This window comes from Anarrhichthys ocellatus, unplaced genomic scaffold, assembly GCF_004355925.1.
Source record: "Anarrhichthys ocellatus isolate YVR2014 unplaced genomic scaffold, GSC_Weel_1.0 scaffold22, whole genome shotgun sequence".
Classification (NCBI taxonomy): Eukaryota; Metazoa; Chordata; class Actinopteri; order Perciformes; family Anarhichadidae; genus Anarrhichthys; species Anarrhichthys ocellatus.
This window is the reverse complement of record NW_022280052.1, coordinates 2635769-2659644: the sequence shown is the minus strand read 5'-3', so window position 1 is coordinate 2659644 and position 23876 is coordinate 2635769. Positions and strand designations below refer to the sequence as shown.

General features: G+C 41.5%; 2 protein-coding genes across 5 annotated transcripts in view; one reads left to right on the top strand and one right to left on the bottom strand.

The window, feature by feature from the left end:
- The window catches only part of rfx2 (regulatory factor X, 2 (influences HLA class II expression)), a 27520-nt gene extending 3810 nt beyond the window's left edge, over positions 1-23710 (top strand). Inside the window, exons 2-18 of one of the 3 annotated variants that reach the window (XM_031859805.1) lie at positions 7051-7176; positions 7768-7857; positions 9185-9267; positions 9901-10171; positions 11399-11473; positions 12378-12559; positions 12753-12872; positions 13876-13997; positions 14815-14933; positions 18033-18145; positions 18275-18426; positions 19029-19126; positions 19538-19687; positions 19826-20034; positions 20131-20284; positions 20395-20437; positions 20966-23709. In XM_031859805.1, the coding sequence (XP_031715665.1) occupies positions 7069-7176; positions 7768-7857; positions 9185-9267; positions 9901-10171; positions 11399-11473; positions 12378-12559; positions 12753-12872; positions 13876-13997; positions 14815-14933; positions 18033-18145; positions 18275-18426; positions 19029-19126; positions 19538-19687; positions 19826-20034; positions 20131-20284; positions 20395-20437; positions 20966-21087 (2211 nt within the window). In that variant the 5' untranslated portion in view covers positions 7051-7068 and the 3' untranslated portion in view covers positions 21088-23709. Of the gene's footprint in view, positions 1-7050; positions 7177-7767; positions 7858-9184; positions 9268-9900; positions 10172-11398; positions 11474-12377; positions 12560-12752; positions 12873-13875; positions 13998-14814; positions 14934-18032; positions 18146-18274; positions 18427-19028; positions 19127-19537; positions 19688-19825; positions 20035-20130; positions 20285-20394; positions 20438-20965 lie in introns of all 3 variants that reach the window. The other 2 variants (XM_031859806.1, XM_031859807.1) reach the window with 2 other exon arrangements.
- Positions 22721-23876, bottom strand: part of fcho1 (FCH and mu domain containing endocytic adaptor 1) — a 50944-nt gene continuing 49788 nt past the window's right edge. For both annotated transcript variants that reach the window (XM_031859803.1, XM_031859804.1), the window contains exon 27: positions 22721-23649. In XM_031859803.1, coding sequence (XP_031715663.1) covers positions 23621-23649 — 29 coding nt within the window. In that variant the 3' untranslated portion in view covers positions 22721-23620. The remainder of the gene's footprint in view (positions 23650-23876) is intronic.

The following is a 23876-nucleotide window of genomic DNA, read 5'->3' as shown; positions in this document are numbered from 1 at the left end:
TCCCCCCACACACACACACACACACACACACACACACACACACACACTCACACACACACACACTCACACTCTTCCAGACAGGGATAGTAGCAGCCCCCCATCCTCTCCTCACTATTCCTTTCCTTTGTCGAGTTTTATGCTAGCTTGTTAAGAGATGTTTATTTGGCTTAAAAAAAGAACTTCTGTCAGTGTAAACCTGCCACAAGGTAATTACCAGAACCAAGACTCGGCCTTAAGTGGAGTGATATTTGACCAGGTTTGCAAAGGAGTAGACCCAAGCAGTATTTTTGGATGAAATAAGCTGCAACGTACCTTTTTAAGAAGCTCGTCTTTAGTTACGAGATTTGGTGCAGAGGACGCTGTTGTCACAGGTGGAAAAAAACAGATTTTAGCTAAATAGTGGATGTCCTTATATAGTGCTGCCCTCTGATCCCTTTCCCCCCACTCACTAGCATCAAAGAAGAACAAATCTTAATGTTGCAATGTTCAATTTAAAAGCTACATTGTATGCTAATTGTTTTCATGTTAGAATTAAAAGCATTTGTGTTGTCTGACTGAAGAGTGTTGCCACTGACAAAAATAGTCAAACCAACCTGGATTCTCATCTTGGAAATGTTGAAATTTTATAAAACATTTCAGCCCAAACCCCAAAATGAAATAACATCTGAACTTAAAGAGCATCATATACAGTATATAGACCCAAGAGACAGGATGTCATCCTGTGTGTTCTCTGATTGCCATTTAGATGCAAATTGCTATCCAGGAACACTTGTTAGATCCTTAAGTCATTTAATGGTTAATGGTCTGGAAATGACACTGAATAGGATTTGCTGAATTATGATGTGAATGCTGCTGATATTATGTAACTCACAGTCTTTCATATCTGAAGCATGCCACTGAATCTGGCTGCAGAAAAGATGATTCAAAATCCAGACCTTGTTCAGTTTCTGTATTAAAGGTTGATGGATTTAAGTTGCATTTTAGTTTAATTTAAATGATGTAGTATGAGTTTTGATTAAAAGTTGCTGTTTTGACATTGCACCATGTTGACTCACCAGTGTTGAGACAGCACCACTGTATTAAACTCATTCAATTAAATTTAAATGTCGCAACTGTAATTATTAGCAGTATAATTTACAAAAAAAACACAGTTGCAGACTTGAGTAGATGGCAGCGACCCAGCTAATTGTGACCACTATTCTGGTATGTCATGACAAATGCAGAGTAAACCCATGTTAATATCTTAAGATCATGTCTGTATTCGTATGTATTACTATGTTATGTGTGTTATTAAATACTTAAATCTGATGGCAAGTATTCGGCCTGATGCGGTATTCACTGCAGGAAAACACTTGGCTCCCTCTCAAATTTCCAGCATTAACTGGTGACTCAATGTTTGTGTCAAGTAGTGCCTGTGAAAGCATACTGTACGTACAGTATGATGATTTTCAAAATCATGTCTGTGTGGAGTGAACGCTTGCCCAAAAAGGCCGACTCCTCCAGTGTAACAAAATGCTTTATCTCAGGTTCATGGGTCATGATGGAGGCAGCCGCTGCCAGCCTCTTAGGTCATCTCTGCACAATGTGGTTCTCTGGGAAATAGAAGCACACAGTAAAAGAGCAAGTGGAAGCAGATTTAGAGAGCTTTAGTGTGAGTATCGTTATACTCCACAACAGGATACTGAAGCGTTACCTTACTCAACCAAGTGGGGATTGCTTTTGAATCAAAAGGGGCCGCAACATTACCTCCAATGAGCACGTTATGTTTGAAGTTCTTTTTACTCGTCTGATATTTAGCAGGAAAATCTCATGAACTTGTTAACAGATTTCATAAAATCAAGTGAAAAGATCGGCCATTGCCCGTGGAATACGTGATTAGGGTTTTGATACAGATCTATATCCAAGATCCTCGTGTATACAATGCACCATTAAAAAAAATAAGACATTTCAAAATCGTCATTCACTTTGAAATATATTACTATTTTCTTGTGAAGTACTGTTTTTGCTTAAAATAAATCTGCATGTTTTGAATCCCTTGATATATTCTGTTATTCGGATTGTGCAGTCCTGAAGGGTTTGTGCTCTCTGAGCTCTTTCTGTTTGTCTTGTGAGTATGTTCGCATGTAACGTTTTAAAGGGGCCCATACTATGTGCTTTGGATCTAGCTGTGACCATGGTCTGTAGTTCAATGCAATAACTTCTGGTCTTTCAGTGGAATCATATCAGGATGAAATCATATATCGAGATATTGTGACACACAACTACGTCGTCTAAATTGATAATACCAAGCACATGCAAACTCAAATGTCTTGTGATATATTTTGTCATCAAGTCATTCCAGGATCATGATCAGGAATATGTTTTGGGGTATGCCAAGTATTAATAATGCTGTGGAAAATGGGGAATAAAACAGATATTATATATATATACTGTAACTGTCAGCATTTCCCAGTAACTCCTCAGTCTCCTGAAGCAGCAGGTGACTTGAGTCAAGTTTCCTCCTTCGTGTCTTCAGTAGCAGCCTTGGATCACATTTGATGACGACCCGTGAAGGACTCAGACGCCCACACGTAACAATGGTAGTTTGGGTTCCCTCCAGCTGTGACCATCTCCCCTGGTCGTCTTTTTTTAATATGTTTTCCATTTTATTTTGTCAAAATGTTCCGTTTCAAATCCTCATTCTGTATCTGGAGATGTTAAATGTTCAGGATGAGGGCCAGGGGGGCGGGCAGTAGGAATCTGTAAAGGGTTAGAAGCGGGGGGGGGGTGTTGGGGGAGGAAGTGGCTAGTGTAGAGCATTGGCGAACACACAATTTCCATGGTAACGGTTTGATCTTTCTTTCTGTTGCTGTTGGGCCTGCAGCGCACATGGTGACAGGTTGAGATGGTCAGTGCGGGGGGGTGGATCAGAGACAGAGGTCTGTGCCTCTCTCTCTCTGTCTCTCTCTCTCTCTCTCTGCCATCTACAGACCCCAAGAGCTGCTTTGATTGGATTAGCCATGAATTAATGCGACAGGCTTGAAGACCAGCCTCTGTTGTGTAAATCTCTGATCATATCTTAATTCTCTCTTTGTGTGGGCGCGTGTGCCTCTGTGATCTTATAGTTTTTTAAAAATTAAACCAAAGAAGAAAAAAAAAAATCAAAATCACAATTTTGTTTGCGTTTAGAAAAATATATAATTCTCAAATCGGGGAACTCATGCTGAAGCTTCATCAAAGACCTGTTGCTGGGTCCTCATACATTTATTAAAGGTGTGACAAAGGGATTCATATGCACAGTGCTGAAAGAAATCTCTGCTTTATTTAGTTGCTCGGCTCAAGTGGTTTTACTATCTCCTCTGAAGGAACTTTGGAAAGACTCAACTGCTTCTTATAGTGTTGTTTTTGGGTGGCATGATAAAGAATAGACTGTTGTCTCCCTGATGACTTAAACATTCCTCCTCCTTTTGAGCACCAAGTAGAGACAAACACAGAGCACTTCATCCTGTCCTCTTCAATCAAGTGTAAACCAGCATAAAGTCTGAATGTTTGTATATAACTTTAATACTATAACTATAACATACACACGGGAACAAGTCCACCTCCATGTCCCCTGGTGTCTGAAATGAATAGCTTACATAGTATTTATTGTTGTAAGTTTCTACTTAGCGTGAGATAGAGGGATCAGGTGGGGGGATGGCATTGTTTGGTTTGGGAAGTATTCTGTTGGTTGCATAGCAACAGGCTCCTGGAAACGGGAGTGGACGGTGTTGCCACTAGCAACCGTTGTTGCTCTGCAAACAATGTGGGCCAGTGCAAACATGAGCCAAGACTGTGGGCTCCGGCTTCTAATTGAACATCTGTATGTGTTTTCCTGTGATTGAGCCCTGTTTAAGTTCGATCTGTCAGTGACACATGTTTGAATGCGGTCTGTTACCACTGTAGCCTCCGAGCATTAAGGAGGGTTTCTGAGGCTATGGGCTTCTTCAAAATGTGTTTTCTTGTTTCCGTTGAGCTTTTAAAACTCAGGTAACCGTTGAAAGGAGGGGCTGTTGTTGTAATGCTGTTAAGTGCTCATCTGGGATTTCCTTGAATGAAACCAGGCTCACAGACCAGACGTGTGTGTGTGTGTGTGTGTGTGTGTGTGTGTGTGTGTGTGTGTGTGTGTGTGTGTGTGTGTGTGTGTGTGTGTGTGTGTGTGCGTGCGTGCGTGTGTGTGCGCGTGAAGTTGTCTCTGGGTTGAAACCCATCCGGAGGAGCTATTTTGCGGCCCTGTCTCCTGCTGTGTTCTACCTTTGTGCCTTTCAGAGCTGCTGGTGGGGTATTTGTGTGGCTTTTGACCTTCCTTGAGCACGAAGCAAAAAAAGACTCCTCTCTGCCTGCACTCTTGTCTGCCCCCCTTTAGTCAATGATTTGGCACACTTCACCATACATATTAATACTAACCCTAATGCCCCCCCCCCCCCCACCACCACCACCACCACCACCACCACCACCATCTTCCCATGCCACCCACTCCTTAATGGCATAGAGAATCCCTCAGGCTTGTCTCACTTCCTCTGGTGAAAATTAAAACTCTGAAGATAAATGATGGGATTAAGTGTATTTATAACTCAAGTGACACTCCATAGACAAATTCCCTTTCTTTATAAAGATGTGTTAGCATTGTAGTGACTTTTGAAATGTTTACTACTGGTGCTTGCATCATTCTAACAATAGTCTTTTGGTACTTTAATGACATACAATAAAAAAGAGGTGTGAAGAAAAATGTTAATGGCTTTTGAGAGCTTTGACATCTCAATGCTAATTGTGCCCTGTGCTAACAAATACATTGAAGAGAGAGGGCTGCTTAGGTGCACTGCAGATGGTGCTGGGACCACATGTCTGAAGATTGACACGTATCAGGAGTTTCAACATAGGCCTCCTCCACTCAGTCTGTTAGTCATGAATGCAGAGCAGTGTCTTTGCCTCTGGCAAAATCTCCTCACATGGAAAATACAAGTGGTGGCACACCCAAATCTGTTGCGTTTCTGTCTTAAAGGTATACTCTCTGATTTGGATATAGCATACATTAGTGCCCTCCAAACCCTAATTATCCCTCCAAGTTCCTACTGATGGGTACTGTTGTGAGTTGGGTTTGAAAACTGTTAGTTATGCGGCTATAGCAGGGACATTTGTTAAGCAAATGTGTGTGCTCTTGGTTATAAAAAATCAAGTAGTGTATTTATCAAGGTTAATCTCGTCAAGGTCCATCTGTTTAATTCCTTTGGTTCTTTCAGGTAATGCAGGTGTAAGTATAATGTTCCATTCACAGCCAGTTTCTTTTTCTTTTGTATTTTGGTCACCTAACATAGAGAGCTGTAATTGGCAGACTGATGCTTTAATTAACATTTGAAACATTTGAAACAAAAAGTGAAATGCCGGAACAATATCTTGAGCTGTGTCAAAAGTCATCCTGCTCGATTCTGGGTATCGGATCACTATTTTCGAGTGGGAAGATCCGTCAGGAAACCATTTTTTAGTAAAACATATGCCTTTGCAATCTCCTTTTGCCTGTGGGAAAGATTTTGTTGCAGCGTCTCTGATATTTTCATCATCGTATCGTATTTAGTGCCAACAATTAGGAAGTTGTATAAATGAACTGTGTTATCCTGTATCAGCATCGTTTCTACCTCTGAAAATGTTCCACCAAAGAGTATGTGATTCCTATTTTTGTGTGAAAACAACTTTTTGGTTAAATGTATTTCCTCTTCCTATCCGTCACCGGTTGGGTTACTTGATTCGGATTAATTTAGCCCTTGTAGTTATTCTCTTATCTGTTAGATTTGTTTGTCTTTGTTAGATGATGTAAGGCAGCAGTGCTATTAATTGATACATTTAGAGCATTTTAATTATTTTGTAAGCAGAGGCTTTAATGGTGCTGCTCCATCAGAAACTTTAGGTTGAGTCTCAAGAAAGCCAAAAGAGAAGTGTGCACCTGTTGCTTGTGTCTGATAGCTCAGCCTCCAGATTACTGCAGCGTAAGTCGTGCTCGTCAGATCTCTTCCAGTGAATTCAAATAACAATATCTTGCATGTCTTGTGTTGTGACTAGCATGTCTAGAGCAGCTTGTGGCTCCAGGTGAACACCATTCTCTCGTTTACTGACGTTTCCTGTTGCTCCCGGATTTCTGCTCATCAAATCAACCCCCCCAACTGTGCCGTATCTCCCTCCCTCTCTCTTATTCTTGTCCTCCTCCCCCTCTTCTCTTTGCAGTTGCACTCGAAAGTTCCTGTGCAAGAGCTTTATAAGGGGGGGATAGAGGAGTGAATGGGGAGGGGAGGAGGAGGGAGGAGGAGTGTTGAGTTGGGGGTGGTCGTCATGGATTCCTCACCATAGCAACCGACAAACGTTTACAAAGCATTGAGGAATTTCCTCATATCAGCTGGATTATTGGAGTCCTCAGAGAACAGCTCTCATACGAAACAATCGCTGGATATCATCACAACCCTGTCAGGGGCTGGAGCCCCACTGACATTTTCATCTTTCCCCCTGAGTTTCTTCTTTTTTTCAAGTTGTTTTTTTTATCTACTCACTCCCCCTCACAGTTCCATTCTTCTCTTGTCCCGGCCTTACTCCCGCTCTTTCCCTCTCTGTACTTTTTTTTTTTTAGAGAGCCTTTGTGTCACTCCATTTTTAGTTCCCCTTTGCTATGCTGTGCACATTGTCACCCAGTGGAAAGGCGAGTGGCAACAGTGCGTTTGGTCCTGAGGAAGCAGTTCAGTCCCACTGATAACTTGAACTCCTGTCCTGTAACTCTTCCACCTCGGTCTGTCAGCAGGACTAGCAGTGTCTGGGTAAAACTGTTGGGCTGCTTATTTTGCCAGTGATTAAGGCCAAAGGTGGGCACTGATTCAGCTTGACTTGGTAAAGCCAGAAGTCCCCTGGGGCACAATGAATGCCCTGGTGGCTCCAAGAGAGAAAGGGTGGGGGGGGGGACTTGAAATGCTCCAGTGTACCTGTAAGACTATTTCTTCTGTCTTGTATTAAATCCTCCCTTTTCATGTCTTTTCTCTTTTCCACTTCTTCAAGAGTCCCCTGCTACCCAGCATGCAGAGCTCAGAAGGAGGGTCAGACACCACGACCAGCGTGGCAGCGCTGCGGACCTCATCATCAGCTCAGGCCCCTGTGGTACAGCCGGTGCCAGCCTCCCAACAGGTAGGTACTACCTCTACTCTGCTGCTACTGGAATGACAGGACACACAGGGGAAGTCTGTAATGCCTTAAAAATAGAGTTAGTAAACTTAAAAAACTAGTAAAAGTAACGAGAAAGTCGCCAAGTCAGTAACAAGTCCCTCCAAAGCCACTCCCCTAAAATGATTGTTATGAAGGTAAACAACAAATATGGCTATTGTTAGTCCTCACAGCTGTCAAGCTAGCAGCTAGCACCAACTCTAGCTTTTACTGCTCCATCCTATTTATTTCCAAATGTTAAGTCTAAAATATATGATTAAATATATACATTATTTTGGATACATGGTAACGACAACAGAGGAGTACACTATGACAATGCAGTGCTGTACTAACACACCACTGTCCTGTACTGACATTCAGGATGTGTGACTGGCAGAGAGAGGTGGTCATTTATGTTTGTCATACGAGCATAAATCTATTAGCACTAGCTTAAAATCTCAGGGGGGGGGGGTTTGCCCATCTTTCGTTGACTGTCATATGTTTACAATTATGTGTGTGCGTGTGTGATTGTACGTGCATACCTATGTAATTGAGTTATGTCTTGTATCCACACAGAGGGTGCTGGTTCAAGCTACAGGCTCAGCTCAGAAGGGAGGACAAGTACAGCAACTGTCAGTACCCAGGGTTCAACAGGTCTCTCAGCAGGTACACAGTGCTGTACATACTTATACAGTGCTGTGAAAATACTTGTACACCCCTTGACGTTTTACAACTATTTTAAATCAACCTATTTTGTGACTGAGTTGGAGACCTGTACTGTGTTTTCTTCCACAAGAAAGTAACACAAATACTCAATAAGCAAGTAAGCATATAGCTAGCTTCACCCAGGCTTAATTGTGTCACTTACTAATATGTGATTGATGAGTTTTTCATTCAGTTAAATAATAACAGACGGGGGCGTTGTAGGTTTGACCTTTTGTAAACAAGTTAAACAGTAACCAAACCGTGTTTGTTGAATGAAGATCCTAAACGTGGCAGCACATTCACTGCTCATCCCGAGCTTGTGCCAAACTGCTTCTCCTGCTTGCTGTGCCCGTCGTGTGCTAAAGTGTCTTTCTCTGGCTGAGCCTGGCCCACTGCCTGCGTACATGAATAACATGAAAATAACATCTTAATAAAACTCTTGGTAGGTTTTAAATCAACATTAGCCCCAATGGTTGGTGGTTGAAATACAATTTTTTAAATGTGTGTGATATTTGCTGAGCTTTACAGCTGTTTGTTGTGATGATGCATATGGCAAAACGTCTTCTTTGGGTCTCAGTGTATAATACGGCAAAGTCTGGTGATTCCTGGGGACTTGAACCAAATCCCTTCCTGAATTCTTTGTGATGTGTAGCGTCTACTCTAATGGTGAAAACCAGGAGTTGACCTGATTGTCTACTATTAGCTTGTCTTAGGTACATGTCTTATATTTCCGTGTGATGCCACATGTTACAACATTAGCCAATAGCAGATAGACTGCTCTTATCATTCGTTATAAGTTGTGATGTTTGTCAAATCAAGCTAATCTTTATTAAACCACATGTATGTCTTTATCAGTTCACGTTAAAATCAATTCAATTTACCAACTTTGTTTTTAAATAACAGGGAAAGTGCACATTGTAATCAACTCTATTTTGTACAACTTATTTTGTTTCCATCAAACATTCACTAAATCACTTTAAGTCCAGGTCCCCTTTTGAAATAAAGTACTTATTTTACACTTCAAGTATTATCGAACCTCCTCATAAAGAACCTTGGTAGGTCACAATTTAGAAGGCAGTGTCTTGTTGTTGTTTTGGACAAGTAAACATGCAAAAAACAAGGGGTGTACAGACCTTTTCATTGCACCTCATGTGCACGCTGTAATAGATTAAAAAGAGTCAGTTACTCTTACAATTCTAGTTCCAGTTTGACTTACATGTGTACAAATAGGGAAACATAAATAAAGATTTTCCTTTGCCCGCTTTGATCTCCTGTTGTCTCTTTGTAGGTGCAGCAGGTGCAACATGTCTACCCATCCCAGGTCCAATACGTAGGAGAAAGTGGAGAGACTGTGTATACCAATGGAACCATGTAAGCAATGTTGCATTACTTCACAATTACATCAAAGGATACATTTTTTTCATTGTGTAGTTAAAGTAGACATGAAGTTGAATTTAACCCAGTGATGTAAATGTTTACATTGAAATAGATTATAGTAATAACTTTTAAAAAAGAAGGTACCATAGTTTAATTTGGTTGCCACTGTGTTAATTTAAGACACTAACGTGCTGTAAAAGATTTTTGCTTTTCAAATTAAACAGACACGGCACTGTGCATAATATTTGGCTCCACTACAAATTAAAAATGTATCTTGAATTATGAATGAATATGTGCTGGATAGAAAGCATAAGGACAAGTGCGGCTTTCCACAACACCTTTCTCATCATTTTTATAGCCAACTGCTTTTAAAGAAGCTCTAATCAAAACAAGCTAATTAAAGCCAAAGTGATTTCTTTCACAGTTTATGTATTTTGATTCCAACATGGCCAACGATACCAGTTTTATATTTTATTATTGTCTTTGAAAGCAAGATGATGTACTGTATAAAGATTGTAAATGCTCTTCATTGGCCTCCTACAATTCCTCATTTGTCCTTAAATGTGCTTTGTTTAGCACCATTACAGAAATGCATCCCAGTTCCTAATTACAATGATCTCTCCCCAGCCGAACAGCCTACTCCTACAACCCCGAGGCTCAGTTGTATGGGCAGAGCAGTGGGGGCACGTACTTTGACTCGCAGGCCGGTGGAGCTCATGTCACCACGGTGGTCTCCTCTGCCGGTGGTGGGGTGCCCCCTCACGGCATGGTGGGCATCGCTATGGACGTGGGCAGCAGCCACATCATCTCCAGCGGAAGCGCCTACCTGATTCATGGAGGAAGTATGGAGGGAAGCCGCAACCACATATCGCACTCATCACGCTCCTCCTCAGCTATGGTGAGCAACACCCAGACCAATGTTTGTGATACTCCAATAGAGAGGGTCTTATATGCTCGTAAAAACAACAAACAAACTCGAAATCAGTGGTTCACAACCAACAAAGACTGAGTGACTCACCAAATATACTCCTGGGATTATTTGTCTTTCGTAGCTGCTATGTGGACAAATTCTAATTTTTATTTTCTATAGTATGTAAATAAGTTGTTACTTTTAACTCTTAGTACAACCTCACTGAGCAGACATCCCAACTACCATATGGCGTATAACTGTCATCACTGCTACCTGAGCCTGTGTGCAGGCTGAAAGACAGAGAGAGAGAGACCGACAGGGTTTACGGCAACCTGAGTTGGGGCCTCATGGCTCTGCAGTACCGCATAGAGAGCAGAGCAGTGGGCCTGTAGAATCGGGACACTGGCTTAAATAATTCAGCAATGCCTTGTTTCAGAGGTTTTCACAGGCACTTGAGCGCCCTGCGAAACAAAGCAACCCCTGGGGCTCATTACCATTTGGCTATGAGCCCTCTGGAGCCTTCTTAAGGTTTGGAACGCTGCCTGCTTCTTTTCCTTTTCTTCTATGTCTCCAGTTTGGCTGCAGTACCACATATCTTTTCTTTTTTGACTTGATTTTCTTCTGCGGCTCAACAGAATGTCCCTGGTTTTGTCATTCACTTTGCCCACCAATTGGACTCCATTCTTTTTTTTTTTTTTGCCCAATGACAGAATAATATGGCAGTGTACTGTGTATTGTACCATGGCACTCCTGCTGATGTTGTAGATACAACTCACTCTATCTGATTCTTTGTTTATCTAAATATGAATTCAGAGATACATTTTTGGGGGTGGGGTTAGGTTAGACATGGTTGACCTGTTGTCCTCAAACTTGACGTGACCTGTGCCCCTGTTTGTGGTTCCTATTTGCATACATTAGAGTGCCTGACCGCAAACCGTCACTGAGCAGCTTAACCCAATGAGTCCCTTGATTTGCATGCTTTTGTCAGCCGATAATAGGTTTGGCTACAACACCGACTGATTTTAATGGAAATGCAAAGATCTGGCTGCTTGCTAACAGTCTTATTTCCTTTATCTGTTTTAATTTTTTCTGTGTGTGTGTGTTTTTCCTGCTTATTTCTGTTCCCTTCTCTTTTTCTATCTCTCACTCCCCTGCTTCTTCCCTCTTCTGTTTTTATTTTATTTTTTTATTTTTGCATGCTTCTTCTTTCTTTAGCTTGAAATGGCGATTGAAAACCTCCAAAAGTCTGAAGGAATTGCAAGTCACAAAAGCAGCCTGCTCAACAGCCATGTAAGTCAACCAGGAACTTTCTTCAAGAACGACATGAGGGAAAATAAAAACCAAACAAAAGCTGAACCTGAAGGCAGCGTGTTCGACCTGCAACGTTGAACACGCTGCCTGCTGCTAACTTTACTTTGCACTGTCCCACTGACATGCACAATTGTTCCAAATAGTTGTTATCCTTGGTTTGAACTTGCATATGCTATCACTTTGTTCTTAATAATGCATCTTGTGTTTATTTCTTAATACCCTGCATGGATTTAAATTGATTGGTTTTTCACCAAGGCATGATTTACACTCTGTGTCATTAAAGATTATTGCAATGACTCTTCCCTGTGACTCGATTATAATGAAATCTAAGAAGATTCATATAGTATTTCCATCTTTTACTCTTTTACTCACATGGGAAATGTAGAAGTTTAGAGTTGTTCCCTACCAGCTCTTAACCTCAGCTGGGATCTCACAATCTCATTTGTATGAATAGTGTCTGAAGTATCTGCTTTACATCTGATTTGAAAATGTATAATTTGAGCTTTTTATGCAAATATTTGATTGTGCCGTTACAGACAGAGCTAAAACTGTGTCTGCCTCAATATTAACTTGTTTTGGAGAATAGAATGAAAAGCACTTCAGATGTTTGAGTGTTCACTCAATCAGCATTTCTTTACGCTGTAGTCTCCACTGGTTCAGTCAAGAATACAAGCGTAGCCACAGCAGGAGTGCAGTGGTCTCTTTGGTATTTAACCTCCTAAAACAGGAGGTTATGTGATGTGTGTATGTGTGTTATCTGTCTTTTGATGTGCCAATAAGATGCACTGCTCCTCTTCATCTCTTGCTAGGTGTCACAGAGATTAGTATGTTTGCTGGGTCTCACCGATTGTGCAACTGTGTCTTCTTCTGTGTGTGTTTTTAGCTGCAGTGGCTGCTGGACAACTATGAGACAGCGGAGGGCGTGAGCCTGCCCCGGTGCTCCCTGTACAACCATTACCTACGGCACTGTCAGGAACAGAAACTGGACCCGGTCAACGCAGCCTCCTTCGGCAAGCTCATCCGCTCAGTCTTCATGGGCCTGCGGACCCGTCGCCTCGGTACCAGGTACAAACAGGAAGAGGTTGTTGCCGATGCTGAAGATGCTGATAACAGTAATCATGTAATCATTATAGATATGACAGGTATGATGATGCTTATAGGCATTGGAGACTTGCTGATGGAAGAGGATAGTGATTACACTGATGGCAAGTCTTCTCCTCTTCACTGGTTTCTGGCTTTTCTCTCCTGAATCTACCAGAGGCAACTCTAAGTATCATTACTATGGCATCCGGGTGAAGCCAGACTCGCCGCTGAACAGGCTGCAGGAAGACACTCAGTACATGGCCATGAGGCAACAGCCTGTCCACCAGAAACAGAGGTCAGCATTTCTTCCTGTCTGCCGGTTTAAACTTTTCCTTGTCTTGCTTCGTCACATTCGTCACAACTTTCAGCCAGTTTCCATTCATCCTTTGCCATTTTGTGGTTATTTTGTTCTGTGGCAATTCTTTTTTAAGTGCCTATTTGAGTACATATCATGTGTTGATACAATTTCACTTTTGATGACATTCATTGTCATAGCCAATACTTTCATTTTCTTTTGTGGTTCTATTTGTTTTTCCTCACCCATCTTCTTACCTCTCACTCTAGAACAGGACTGCTGTCAGTGCTGCCAAAACATACTCGTTGAAAGGTGTTGATACCAGTTGCATCTATTGTGACAAAGAAGTGAATTTCTGTTCATAGAACTCTGGTAGCGAAGGTTTGAATGTATGTTGAAAGAGCAACTGAACACTCCTGAAAATCATTAACCCTAACCTCAGTGGTTTACCTTCTCACCTTGCTGCAGTAAGGTAGAAGTTTACTCCAGGGTCAATCAGTACACCAAGACATTATTTTTGGGTGTGTCTACATGTACAAGTACACTTCCAACTACACCTTGTCTCAGAGGTGAAACTTTAAATTAGAGAGGGGAGTGAAAGACTGCTTTTCCACCTGGTTCTAAGTTACTCTTCAGTATTCTTTGTAGTGTGTGTCTCAAGGTCACTACTGCATTGCCTTTACACTATGTATGTATTGGTTTTCACCTTTTAGAAATACCCACCGAACTGAGGCAGAAGCATCTCAAAGGCAAAACATTTTGCAACAATGGGAAGAAGCGTATCAGTAAACCAGAACAATATTGCAAACTGTTCGCAAATGTTATTTTCCTTTTAATCACAACCCTGGTTATTCACTAAGTAGCTTTTGTTGAGGATGTGCTTACATTGGAATGAAAACCTGCATAGTCCCAGCCCTCAATGGCACATTTTTCATTATTCCTGTTTTCCTCGTCCTTCAAAACCCAGCTAACGTACATTTTGTGACTTCTGCTGTGTGTATAGATTCAAACCTCTACAGAAGGTGGACGGCATGTCTGACAGCCTGTGCGGGAGCTCTCAGAACTGTAACAGCACTCCAGAGCAGTCTGTGGCTGCTCAGAGCCAACACCACCAGCAGTACATAGGTAAGGACAGGAGTATCACCTGCAGTGTCAACAAAAATACTAATGATCATTAACCGTCAAACATCTTGTTTGTTTAGACCGTTAGAGTATTCACCCCCATGGCCTTTTTCCTATTTTGTAGCATTAAAACCTGGAATTTAAATACGTTTTTATTTCGAATGTATGTAATGGACGTACACAAAAAATGTCCAAATTGGTAAATTGAATAAAAACTTGTTTTAAAAAACCTAGAAAATAACGAAGACTCTGAATAAGATCTGGTGCTACCAATTACCTTCAGAAGTCACATTATTAGTGAAATGAAGTCCACCCGTGTGCAATCTAACGGAGCTCCATTAAATCTATTATTACAAAATGTAAAGAATAAAGCACACAAACCACAAACCTGCCAAAAGAGGACCAATACTCACGGAACAGGAAATGAAGGGCATTAGTCAGAGAGACAACAAAGAGACCAAAGATCACCCTGAAGGGGCTGGAAAGCTTCACAGTCAAGATTGGAGTATCTGTCCATAGGACCCCTTTTTTACATTGTGTAGAAAAGCGAGTACAAAACAAGGGCAGGCAAGAGCATAAACACATACACACGCCAAGGAATTATACAAAACAAGACAGGGACCAAAACAAAGGGGACATAAGGAGACTGAAGAGAGAATAACAGGTTTAGACTGAGGAGTATAAAAGTGAGAGGTGTGTGTGTGTGTGTGTGTGTGTGTGTGTGTGTGTGTGTGTGTGTGTGTGTGTGTGTGTGTGTGTGTGTGTGTGTGAGAGAGAGACTGAAATGAGTGACACCTGTCCACATCTTTGTCTCATGCAGATACGTCCCACTCTTTGCCTCCATTTCCCTCTCCTGACTTGGGCACCCAGCCTCTGCCTGAGCGCATCAACATGAATGATATCAAGAAACTGCAGACACTCTACAGAGACCACTGTGAGGTACAGCTCTATGAATGTGTTTGTGACTGATGCTATATTAACATGAGTATTACTGCACATGTGGAAAAAATGTATGAAGCTTTTTGTGTGAAGTGTGATTGCCTCAAATGATGTAAGGTGTTCTCTGATTACCAGGATCACTAGCACTGAAGTTTATTTTGAGACAATCCCACAAACACTGTCCAGCTCAATCACTAGAGCAATGGTTTCCCACTTTTTAAAAAATGACAAACAATTGCAACCTAATTAACAACATGCCTTATCTATAAATTGTAAGCAGAGCAAATTTGTGTGTAAATTAACGTTCCTGACCATTTTTACTGCTCTTCCCGCATTACCGAATATTATTTTTGAAGCGGTATAAATTACAGCTTTGTTAACGTCATAGACTGTATTTAAGAAGTTGACGTAGTCGTTGTTTCTTCACCCATTGGTTTGTGGACTGTGGTTTTGAAGCCTCAACTTCGGCATTTTGGCCGTCTTGGATTTTTGGAACCGGTAAACGGAAGTGACCATATATGGTGTGCAGAGGAGTGACGTAGTGACACTGTATACAGCTCTGGTAGCGGCAGCGACCTGTCAATCACAGTAAGCCCCGCCCTAAAGCATACTCCGCTTTATGGTCTACTTTACTCGAAATGGACCATAATTTCCTAAACGAACATCAAGCTGTGTTGAAGAAGACTTAAACCTAGTGATCAAGACTATAAACTCATGTTTACAATGTTTACTCAGGTAATAAATCAAGTGAGAAGTAGCGTCATTTTCTCCAGGGTTACTGCAGATGAAAATGTTGAATAAAGGACTATGGAGGAAATTCTACAAATTTATTTGGCGACCCAAACAATCTCTTGCGACCCACCTGTTGGTCCCGACCCCGTCTTGACCGCACTAGAGCACTAAATGTTTCGTAAGCCGCTGCTGAAAATAGTCCTCAACAAATACACTAATTACTCCAGCATGAGTACCGTTTGCTTAAAGCAACAGTGCCCAGCAGTTGCAAATAACTACCGAGCCTTTAAAGAAAAATCAAACTATATATACTTTATGTTTTTAAAGATTTGCTTTGATTAGGGACAAGTGGGCTTGAGTGCTGAGTGCCACAGACATCTTAAAAAATAGTTAAGTGGCTGAAAAAGGTATTGTAATCATTGTTCGTTTTGGACTTTTTATGGAATTTCTTGACAATACAAAAATCTAGAATAATGCGTGCCTTATCATAGTGTATTGGTTTAATAAGTGCATGTACATATCCTGAAACAGGAGGCACAATGGAAGCAAACTACAGCAGTCAAGAGGTGTCCAGCTTCAACACAAACATCGATGAAGAACTGTAAGAGGATACAGTATGAAGAAACAGGGCATTGCATAATGACATCTCACAGGTTGCAGGGCTCATAGTCTCTTGGTAGAACAATGAATGTGAGTAGGCAGAAGAATAACCCGTGAGGATGAAACGCACCGGCAATGAGAAGACTAGAAATAATATTGAAGATTCAAATTTTGGTGTTTTTTTTTTTTTTAGACAGGAGAGGCTGTGATTAAAGCAGCGGTGCTCTGGCTTTATCATATTATCCCTGCCCTTCCCTTGTCCAGCCTCACCACACTCCCTTTGTTCCAGCCGTCTTTTCATCTCTCTGCAGCTTTCAAGACATGCCAATTAACCTTTCAGCGCGCTGGGTGGACATCTTGGTGTCTTTGTGGTGGCCTCCCCTTGGGCCTTTGTGTTGCCTTGTCTGTGGACAGGCACATGGGCTCCTGTCTTTGTTTGCCAGCGCATTTCTGTCACTTTCACAGCTCTCATTGCTCTCTTTGTGTAATGTTGATGCATTTCACTTTTTTGTGAGCCAACAGTGACCTATTAATACATTAGCCGAGACTTTTATTGACATCATTTAAAGTTAAAACAAAAATAAAGCATTAAAAAAAAAAAAAAAAAAAAAATTCTTATTTCTTATTTTACTTTCATGCAGTTAAAGTTGGAGTTTTTGAGCAGGGCTGTAAATGGACTTGTATCCATTGTTGGCCATGTATTCATTAATGTCATGGTAACAACGGTCAAATATTAAGGTGTCGGCCATGCCAATAAATTAATGGTTAAGCTCAAATGATTAGGTGTTTAATAAATCACCCTGTAGACCACATGTGGTGTGTGTGTGCACAGATGTGTTATTTCTCCTGCGCACTTTTTTCTTCTCTTGTCGGGCAAGTTGTTTTTTCCTGTGTGGCCCAAAAACTGTGGAGGCAAAAACCGCTCTAGTTTAGCGGGGATGGGGAATTCTCCTTTTTTTTAGTTTTGGAGTTCTGTGTTTGACCTGTTGCTCGGGGCAACGGTAAACAAGGTTGCCATGGCAACAGCTGGAGAGGAAGCAAAAACATATCATGTGATTGAAGCCTCCGCTGCTGTGTAACAAGATCCAGCGGCAAGTGCATGTCCTGCCACATAGAGACAGGAGAGGATCGTACGCTCAACGTAGAGATACACTGAACTAGAAACAACAGAGTCTGACCTCATGTGGAGTCAGGCGGACGGAATAACTTCTATTGTTTTACTTTGATGTATGCGTGTTCAGGTTTAGAGTTTAGACCCAGGTTGCTGCTTCTTCTCTGACCAAGCCCTGAAACTGTAGTTTTATCCTTTTAGATCCCCAGCCTGCCACAGCTTCCCTTGCACTCCCTCAGTGTTCACTTGAGTGCAGCATACTCTGCTTTCTAAGAGCCTCATACATATGAACAGGAAAAAGGAAATCAAGTGGGTTAGTTCAGGTCAGCGCCTCGCTGCTAAAAGGAGGTAAATGCAGGCGAAGATCTATGATACTAATCTGCTCTTTAAAGGAAACCAAGATCAAAAATAACTGAGTGAAATCAACCCCCAAAAACTCCAGATGAAGCCTAAACATGGCTTCTCGGATCCTCCTGATGATTAATGTGCAGGGAGCTGTGTTTGAGCTGGCTCATTGTCTAACCAGGAGGGCCTGCAGTGAGCGAGAGGCTGCTTGCCTGCCTGTAGAAACTTTGTTGTGTGTCTGGTTGCCATGGTTCAGCTCTGTATGTTTTGTCCCCCCCTCCCCCCCACCCTTCCTGCCCCCTCTCCTGCAGGCTACTTTGGATGTGGTAATGAACCTCCAGTTCCACTACATTGAGAAACTCTGGCAGACCTTTTGGTATTCAACACCGCCATCTAGTGACGGAAATACCACCATCCCCAACAGGTCAGATGACGTACACAGGAAGAGCTGAGGCTTCAGTGTTGAAAAGAGAACTACTACTTCAACCTTTTTACCCCACTGTCTGCTGAGTATTTACACTGATTGTATATGTTTCCTCCCGTCTGTGTGTAGTGATGACGACATGGAGGGTGTGATCCCCCGAGAGAAGCTGGTGTCTCTGTGTAAATATGAACCGGTCAGACTATGGATGAGGAGCTGTGACCACATCCTCTACCAGGCGCTGGTAGAGATCCTCATCCCTGATGTGCTACGTCCTGTTCCCAGTCAGTGCTGTTGATATTTGTATTCATTATGATTTTAAAAAGATACTATGAAATAGTACAATGTATAAAAACATGTTAGTTGTCAGTGGTTGCCAAAATCCTTGCAAGTCTAATTCTCAGTGTTCCAGTATTGCCTATTTGAATACCATGTGTTATGCATACACAGTGTAGTAAAGTTTGTTTGTGTGAGACAACAGTGACCAGTTAACACATCAGCCAAGACCTTTATTAACATCATGTTAAAGTTACAGCTCAAATAATAGTAACAAGGTGGCCCAACACCAAACAATATCTTATTACTTTTTGTACTTTCATACAGATAAAGGAGTCCCTTCTTTGAGCAGGGTTGTAAACTGATACTGTTGGGCACGTATTTATTAACGTCATGGTAACAGTCAAGTATACAGGTATCAGCCGTGCCATTCAATTAATGTTGAAGCACAAATGATTAGGTGTTTAAAATAAACTCCCTTGATGGCAATAAGGGAGTTTATTTTATTTTTCCAGATCTGCTTGAATTTCACACAAGTTTGGCTGTGTTTGCACAACTCTTACTTCTGATTGCAGTGAAGTCTGTTTGTAATCCTGTTCTGCGTCTTCAGGCACTCTCACTCAGGCCATCCGTAACTTTGCCAAGAGTCTGGAGGGCTGGCTGACTAATGCCATGACCAACTTTCCTCAAGAGATTATTCGCACCAAGGTAACAAGAAAATCTCCTTTTCAACAGCCGTTATAAACACTTTGATATTAAGACGTGTGTCGTGCGCAGATCAGTTCCTCACATATCCAATCTCAGTTACCTTTAATCATCTCACGTGGCTGATTTCTGATCCATGAGTGTCATATATTAGTGTATATATTACTATGCACAGAACCTGTCACACAGTGATGCTGAACACCAGATTTGATCTACGCATTAATTAAAGAGTGTTAAAGTTTATGTAGATGTAAGAAGCAGCATCACATTTACACCGTGTTCATTTTGGTGAATTTCTGAAACCCACACTAGTTTCTAACATCTTGCCTTTAAGACATAATTTGGTTATAATAATAAAACATAGTGACATCAAATTTCAGGGTTTATCGTGGACTCTCTGTCTCTCTGGTGTAGGTGGCGGTGGTCAGTGCCTTTGCCCAGACGCTGAGGCGTTACACCAGTCTGAACCACCTGGCCCAGGCAGCCCGCGCCGTCCTCCAGAACACCTCCCAGATCAACCAGATGCTCTCTGACCTCAACCGGGTGGACTTTGCCAACGTCCAGGTTAACACTTCTCACAGCTTCCCTGTTTAAAAAATGTCATATGTTGCAGACTGTCGACTCCCGTCAACTCTCTGTTTTCCGTTTCTTGCTTGTGTATTCTTGCTTAATGTGGTTGGGTGTGTTGGTTGTGTCGAACAGGAGCAGGCATCATGGGTATGTCAGTGTGACGAGAGCGTGGTGCAGCGTCTGGAGCAGGACTTTAAGGTCACCCTGCAGCAGCAGAGCTCTCTGGACCAGTGGGCTACCTGGCTCGACAATGTGGTCTCTCAGGTCCTGAAGCCTCACCAGGGCAGCCCCAGCTTCCCCAAAGCTGCACGCCAGTTCTTGCTTAAATGGTCCTTCTACAGGTACGGGGGGGGCAGAGAACTAGTGAGGCTTTGTTTCACTTTCCTCACTACAAACAGCATTTTATACATTATCTGTTTGTTTCTTCCTTCCTGTAGCTCCATGGTGATCAGAGACCTGACCCTGCGTAGTGCAGCCAGTTTTGGCTCCTTCCACCTGATTCGCCTGCTGTATGATGAATACATGTTTTACCTGGTGGAACACAGAGTGGCTCAAGCCACCGGAGAAACTCCTATTGCTGTCATGGGAGAGGTAAGAAAGAAGATATTTATGTATAAACTGCGCTAGTTCAAAAAAACATTTTAATGATAATGATGAGTTCTGTTTTGTTGAGTAATGCGCTCTCATCTCTTTAATCACAGTTCAGTGACCTGACCTCTATTATGCCATCGCTAATGGAAAAAGGTAAGCCTGTATTCTACACTATTAGTCTGGTTGTGCTAACTGAGAGGCCGAACTAACTGGATCTGGGTTTTTCAAAAGATGTTAAAAGGATCAGTCTGGTGATATTCTAAAAAAATACAACAGTGTTCAGTCGCTTGTACATTCATTTTTTATAAATCTTTCCACCAAGTATTTCCTGTGTCGGCAAATATAACAATTACCCCCAAATGTCTGATGACTTGGTCCACCAAAGCCAAACTTGGGGACAATAACAGATTAGTTACATGTTTTTGTGTTTCAATGGGATTTGTTGACAATAAGAAAATTATGTACGAGTTGCTATTTAAATGCTTAATATACAATCCTTTGTGTGATCTTTTAATATCGTGGGAATAGAGTTGTACTATAGCTTTAAACCCAGCTGTATTTGTCCCTTTACTCCTGTTGTCCTACATTCTCTGCACCGGTTATACGGTGATTGGTTTTAGGCTTTTAGTTGACATGGAAATGAACTATTTTAACATTCCCTCGCCGTTTTTGTGCCACTAGATGCATCCTTCTCTGATGAGATGAGTGACCTTGGCAGTGATGCCGATGCGTCCAGGGGGCCTACTGAACCAGCTGTCAAAAGAGAGAGGATTGAAATGAGCCACCCTCTGCAGGAGATGTGAGTCAAGTCTGAACAGGGCCGGACTACAAGGCTACGAGGACCAGCATCTCCCCCTAAAAAGGTGACCCTAAAGTGGCTTTTGGGGCTGAGCTCACGGCGTCCTCCTTCAGTCAGTGTGTGCAATGTACATAGAGAAGAGAGTAGCAATGTCAGTCCTTCCCTCACTAGCAATTATACGGACAGTGATCTTTCTCCATGGAAGTTCACTTATTCTTCTTTTTTTTTTTTACTCACAGGGGTGTAACACAGGTCTACATTTTCTTTCTGCTTTTGTTGCAACTGTGAATGACTACGTGCAGTACCTTTTTATTGGATGTGTAACTTTGAGTGGTGGTGTTTGTGATTCTTCTTCTTCTCTCTCTTTTTTTAAATCTTAACTAGCTGTGCCATAGTGTCATTTGAGTGCCTTAGATCGCTAACTTTGAAACCACCACTACCGATGTCTCTCTGTCCCTCAGCTGTGCCTCTACCGCAGTATGAATGTATCGTCTCCAAACCTCAGACATTCAAAGCACCTTTAACATTGATAAGTGTGTAGGTGTGTATACTCCCTGTTGCCTCTGCTGCAGCTCGTAGCAAACACACACGCACAACAAAAATACATTTAAAAAAAGACAACATGCAACCTACTGACCCAAAGGACCTTTCCCTCAGTCGTTCCCACCAGCGTAGCCACAGGCCTGGCTCAGTGTCGCAGTAGTCAGGAAGGCAGTATGCTACCGTGGCTGTGTAAGATGTTGGTTTGTTTACCTCAATAGATTTATATTCTGTTCGGCTCAGATGACATTAGGGAAGTATTAAAACAAAGAAATGTAGCCACTATTGCAGTTTTGTGTCTCCCACTGTAAATAGTTCTCTAATGGTTTCAATCCTGCGATTGCTCCTCAGTGGAAGGATGCATTCAGTAAGTTCTAATACAGGGACTCATATGTGCACACCCGTGGTGGTTCACTCAACCGCCACAGAGTTTGGAATAAATCCAGTTGATTCGTCTTAATGGAGACGGTATGTTAAAGTCTAAACTGGAATCTGGTCTCTCTACGGAGCCTTATTTCCTGATTAACAGAGTGGTTGTACATTTAATTTAAGGAAGATCAATCAGTACACGTTAGAGCGATGGACCCGTAAAACCAAAACTCTAACAGAAAGAGGATCTTGTTGGCATCTGAGCCGGCACACGCTCCCCCGACTTCAGATATTTTGACCTCATGCTGTTACTCAGATTAAAGTCTTATGTTCTGTTTAAAATAGATATAAAAATACAGTGTTTTATTTGGGGAGTTTGTTGATGATACATTTTAAATATATATATATATATCTTTGTATGATGTAGAAAGTGTGTGCTCAGTGGCCTTCAGTCTTTGCCTAATCTCTCTCCTCACACTGTACTTGGTTGGTCACATTGTATCAGAAGAATATGCTTTGATGTGTAATTGATTAGACGTGTGTGTGTGATAAATTTGTTTCCAATTCAATTGTTCAATGTGTGAAACTGAATGATTACTGTGGCTTTACGGTGCCGAGTACACTATTAAACTTTCACAAAATAAATTTTTATTTATTTGAATTATTCTGATTTGATCATCAGCTTTGTGTTGAAATGAAATTGGTTTGGTTGATTTATCCACCCCCCCCCCCAGATTTTGTGGTAGCGATGAGAATCCTTGAGCTTGAGTTATTTAAGGCTTTTTGTAACTTGTGCCTGTCACAGTAATCTGCCTTCAAGTGCTTTGGAGCAAAAAGTAATTTCTGTATGTACTTTGTTTTTGTAAGGCTGTTTTAGATTTTTGGCGGAGGATTATTTTTTATTGAACTAGATTTGGTTCTTCTTACAAGTATACTGAACCCTTATTTTTGTGCATTTTCAAACCTGTTCTTGACTACACTTTAACTATCCTAAGGACAGATGATGGTCTGTAATAAACTGCATAGTTCAGCTGTATTTTGTACTTGGTCACAATGTGTAATAAATTGGTGTAAACCAAAAATGTTTGAGCACATTTCTTTTTATTAAACATCAACATCACAAAACCTCTACTTGGAACAAACATCAAATTTACAAACATTTTTTTCTAAGGTTTGGTAGAAGATATTTTGCTCACGCATGACTCGTTTGATCTTTTGAGATGCGCCAGAGATTTCTACAGTATTTACATAATTTAAAAATCCTAGTTTCAACTCGGTTCCAGATAACTTTATTCACATGTTTTCCTTTCCCCTCTAATCCAAGAAAGGTTCTGACATTCAGAACACACTGAACAGAGGAGAATCAATAGAAAAGAGTTGTCCTGCTGCCGAAGGCAGGACAATTTAGTGTACAACACACAACTTAAATTAGAGGCAAAGAAGAAGAAAAGGCTTGGTCCTAAAACAGCAGGACACTGTCAGAAGTAAGTGCACATTGTCCTTCAAGGTTGAGGTGTCAGTCTTCAGCTTTATTTTCTCACCATGAATCCTCTCTCTCCTCCGTCTGGCACTGGACTTGGAAAAAGTGCAAAGTTCTCTGAACCTGCAGTGATGGTCCTTTACACGGTTCACAAGGAGCAGCCGGCCATGTACTTCCCTATAAAACAGAATACATTTACTAAGAGAAAGCGCCTCTGCCTAGAGTCCACTTGAATACCTATGTTGAATACACTTATTGTAAGTCGCTTTGAATAAAAACATCTGCTAAATGACTAATGTAAATTTGATAAACAAATATCAAAATATAGTATATTATGTCATAAAAAAATAATGGCAAAGCATTATAGTATACTGTAAATATAAATATACATGCAGTATACCAAT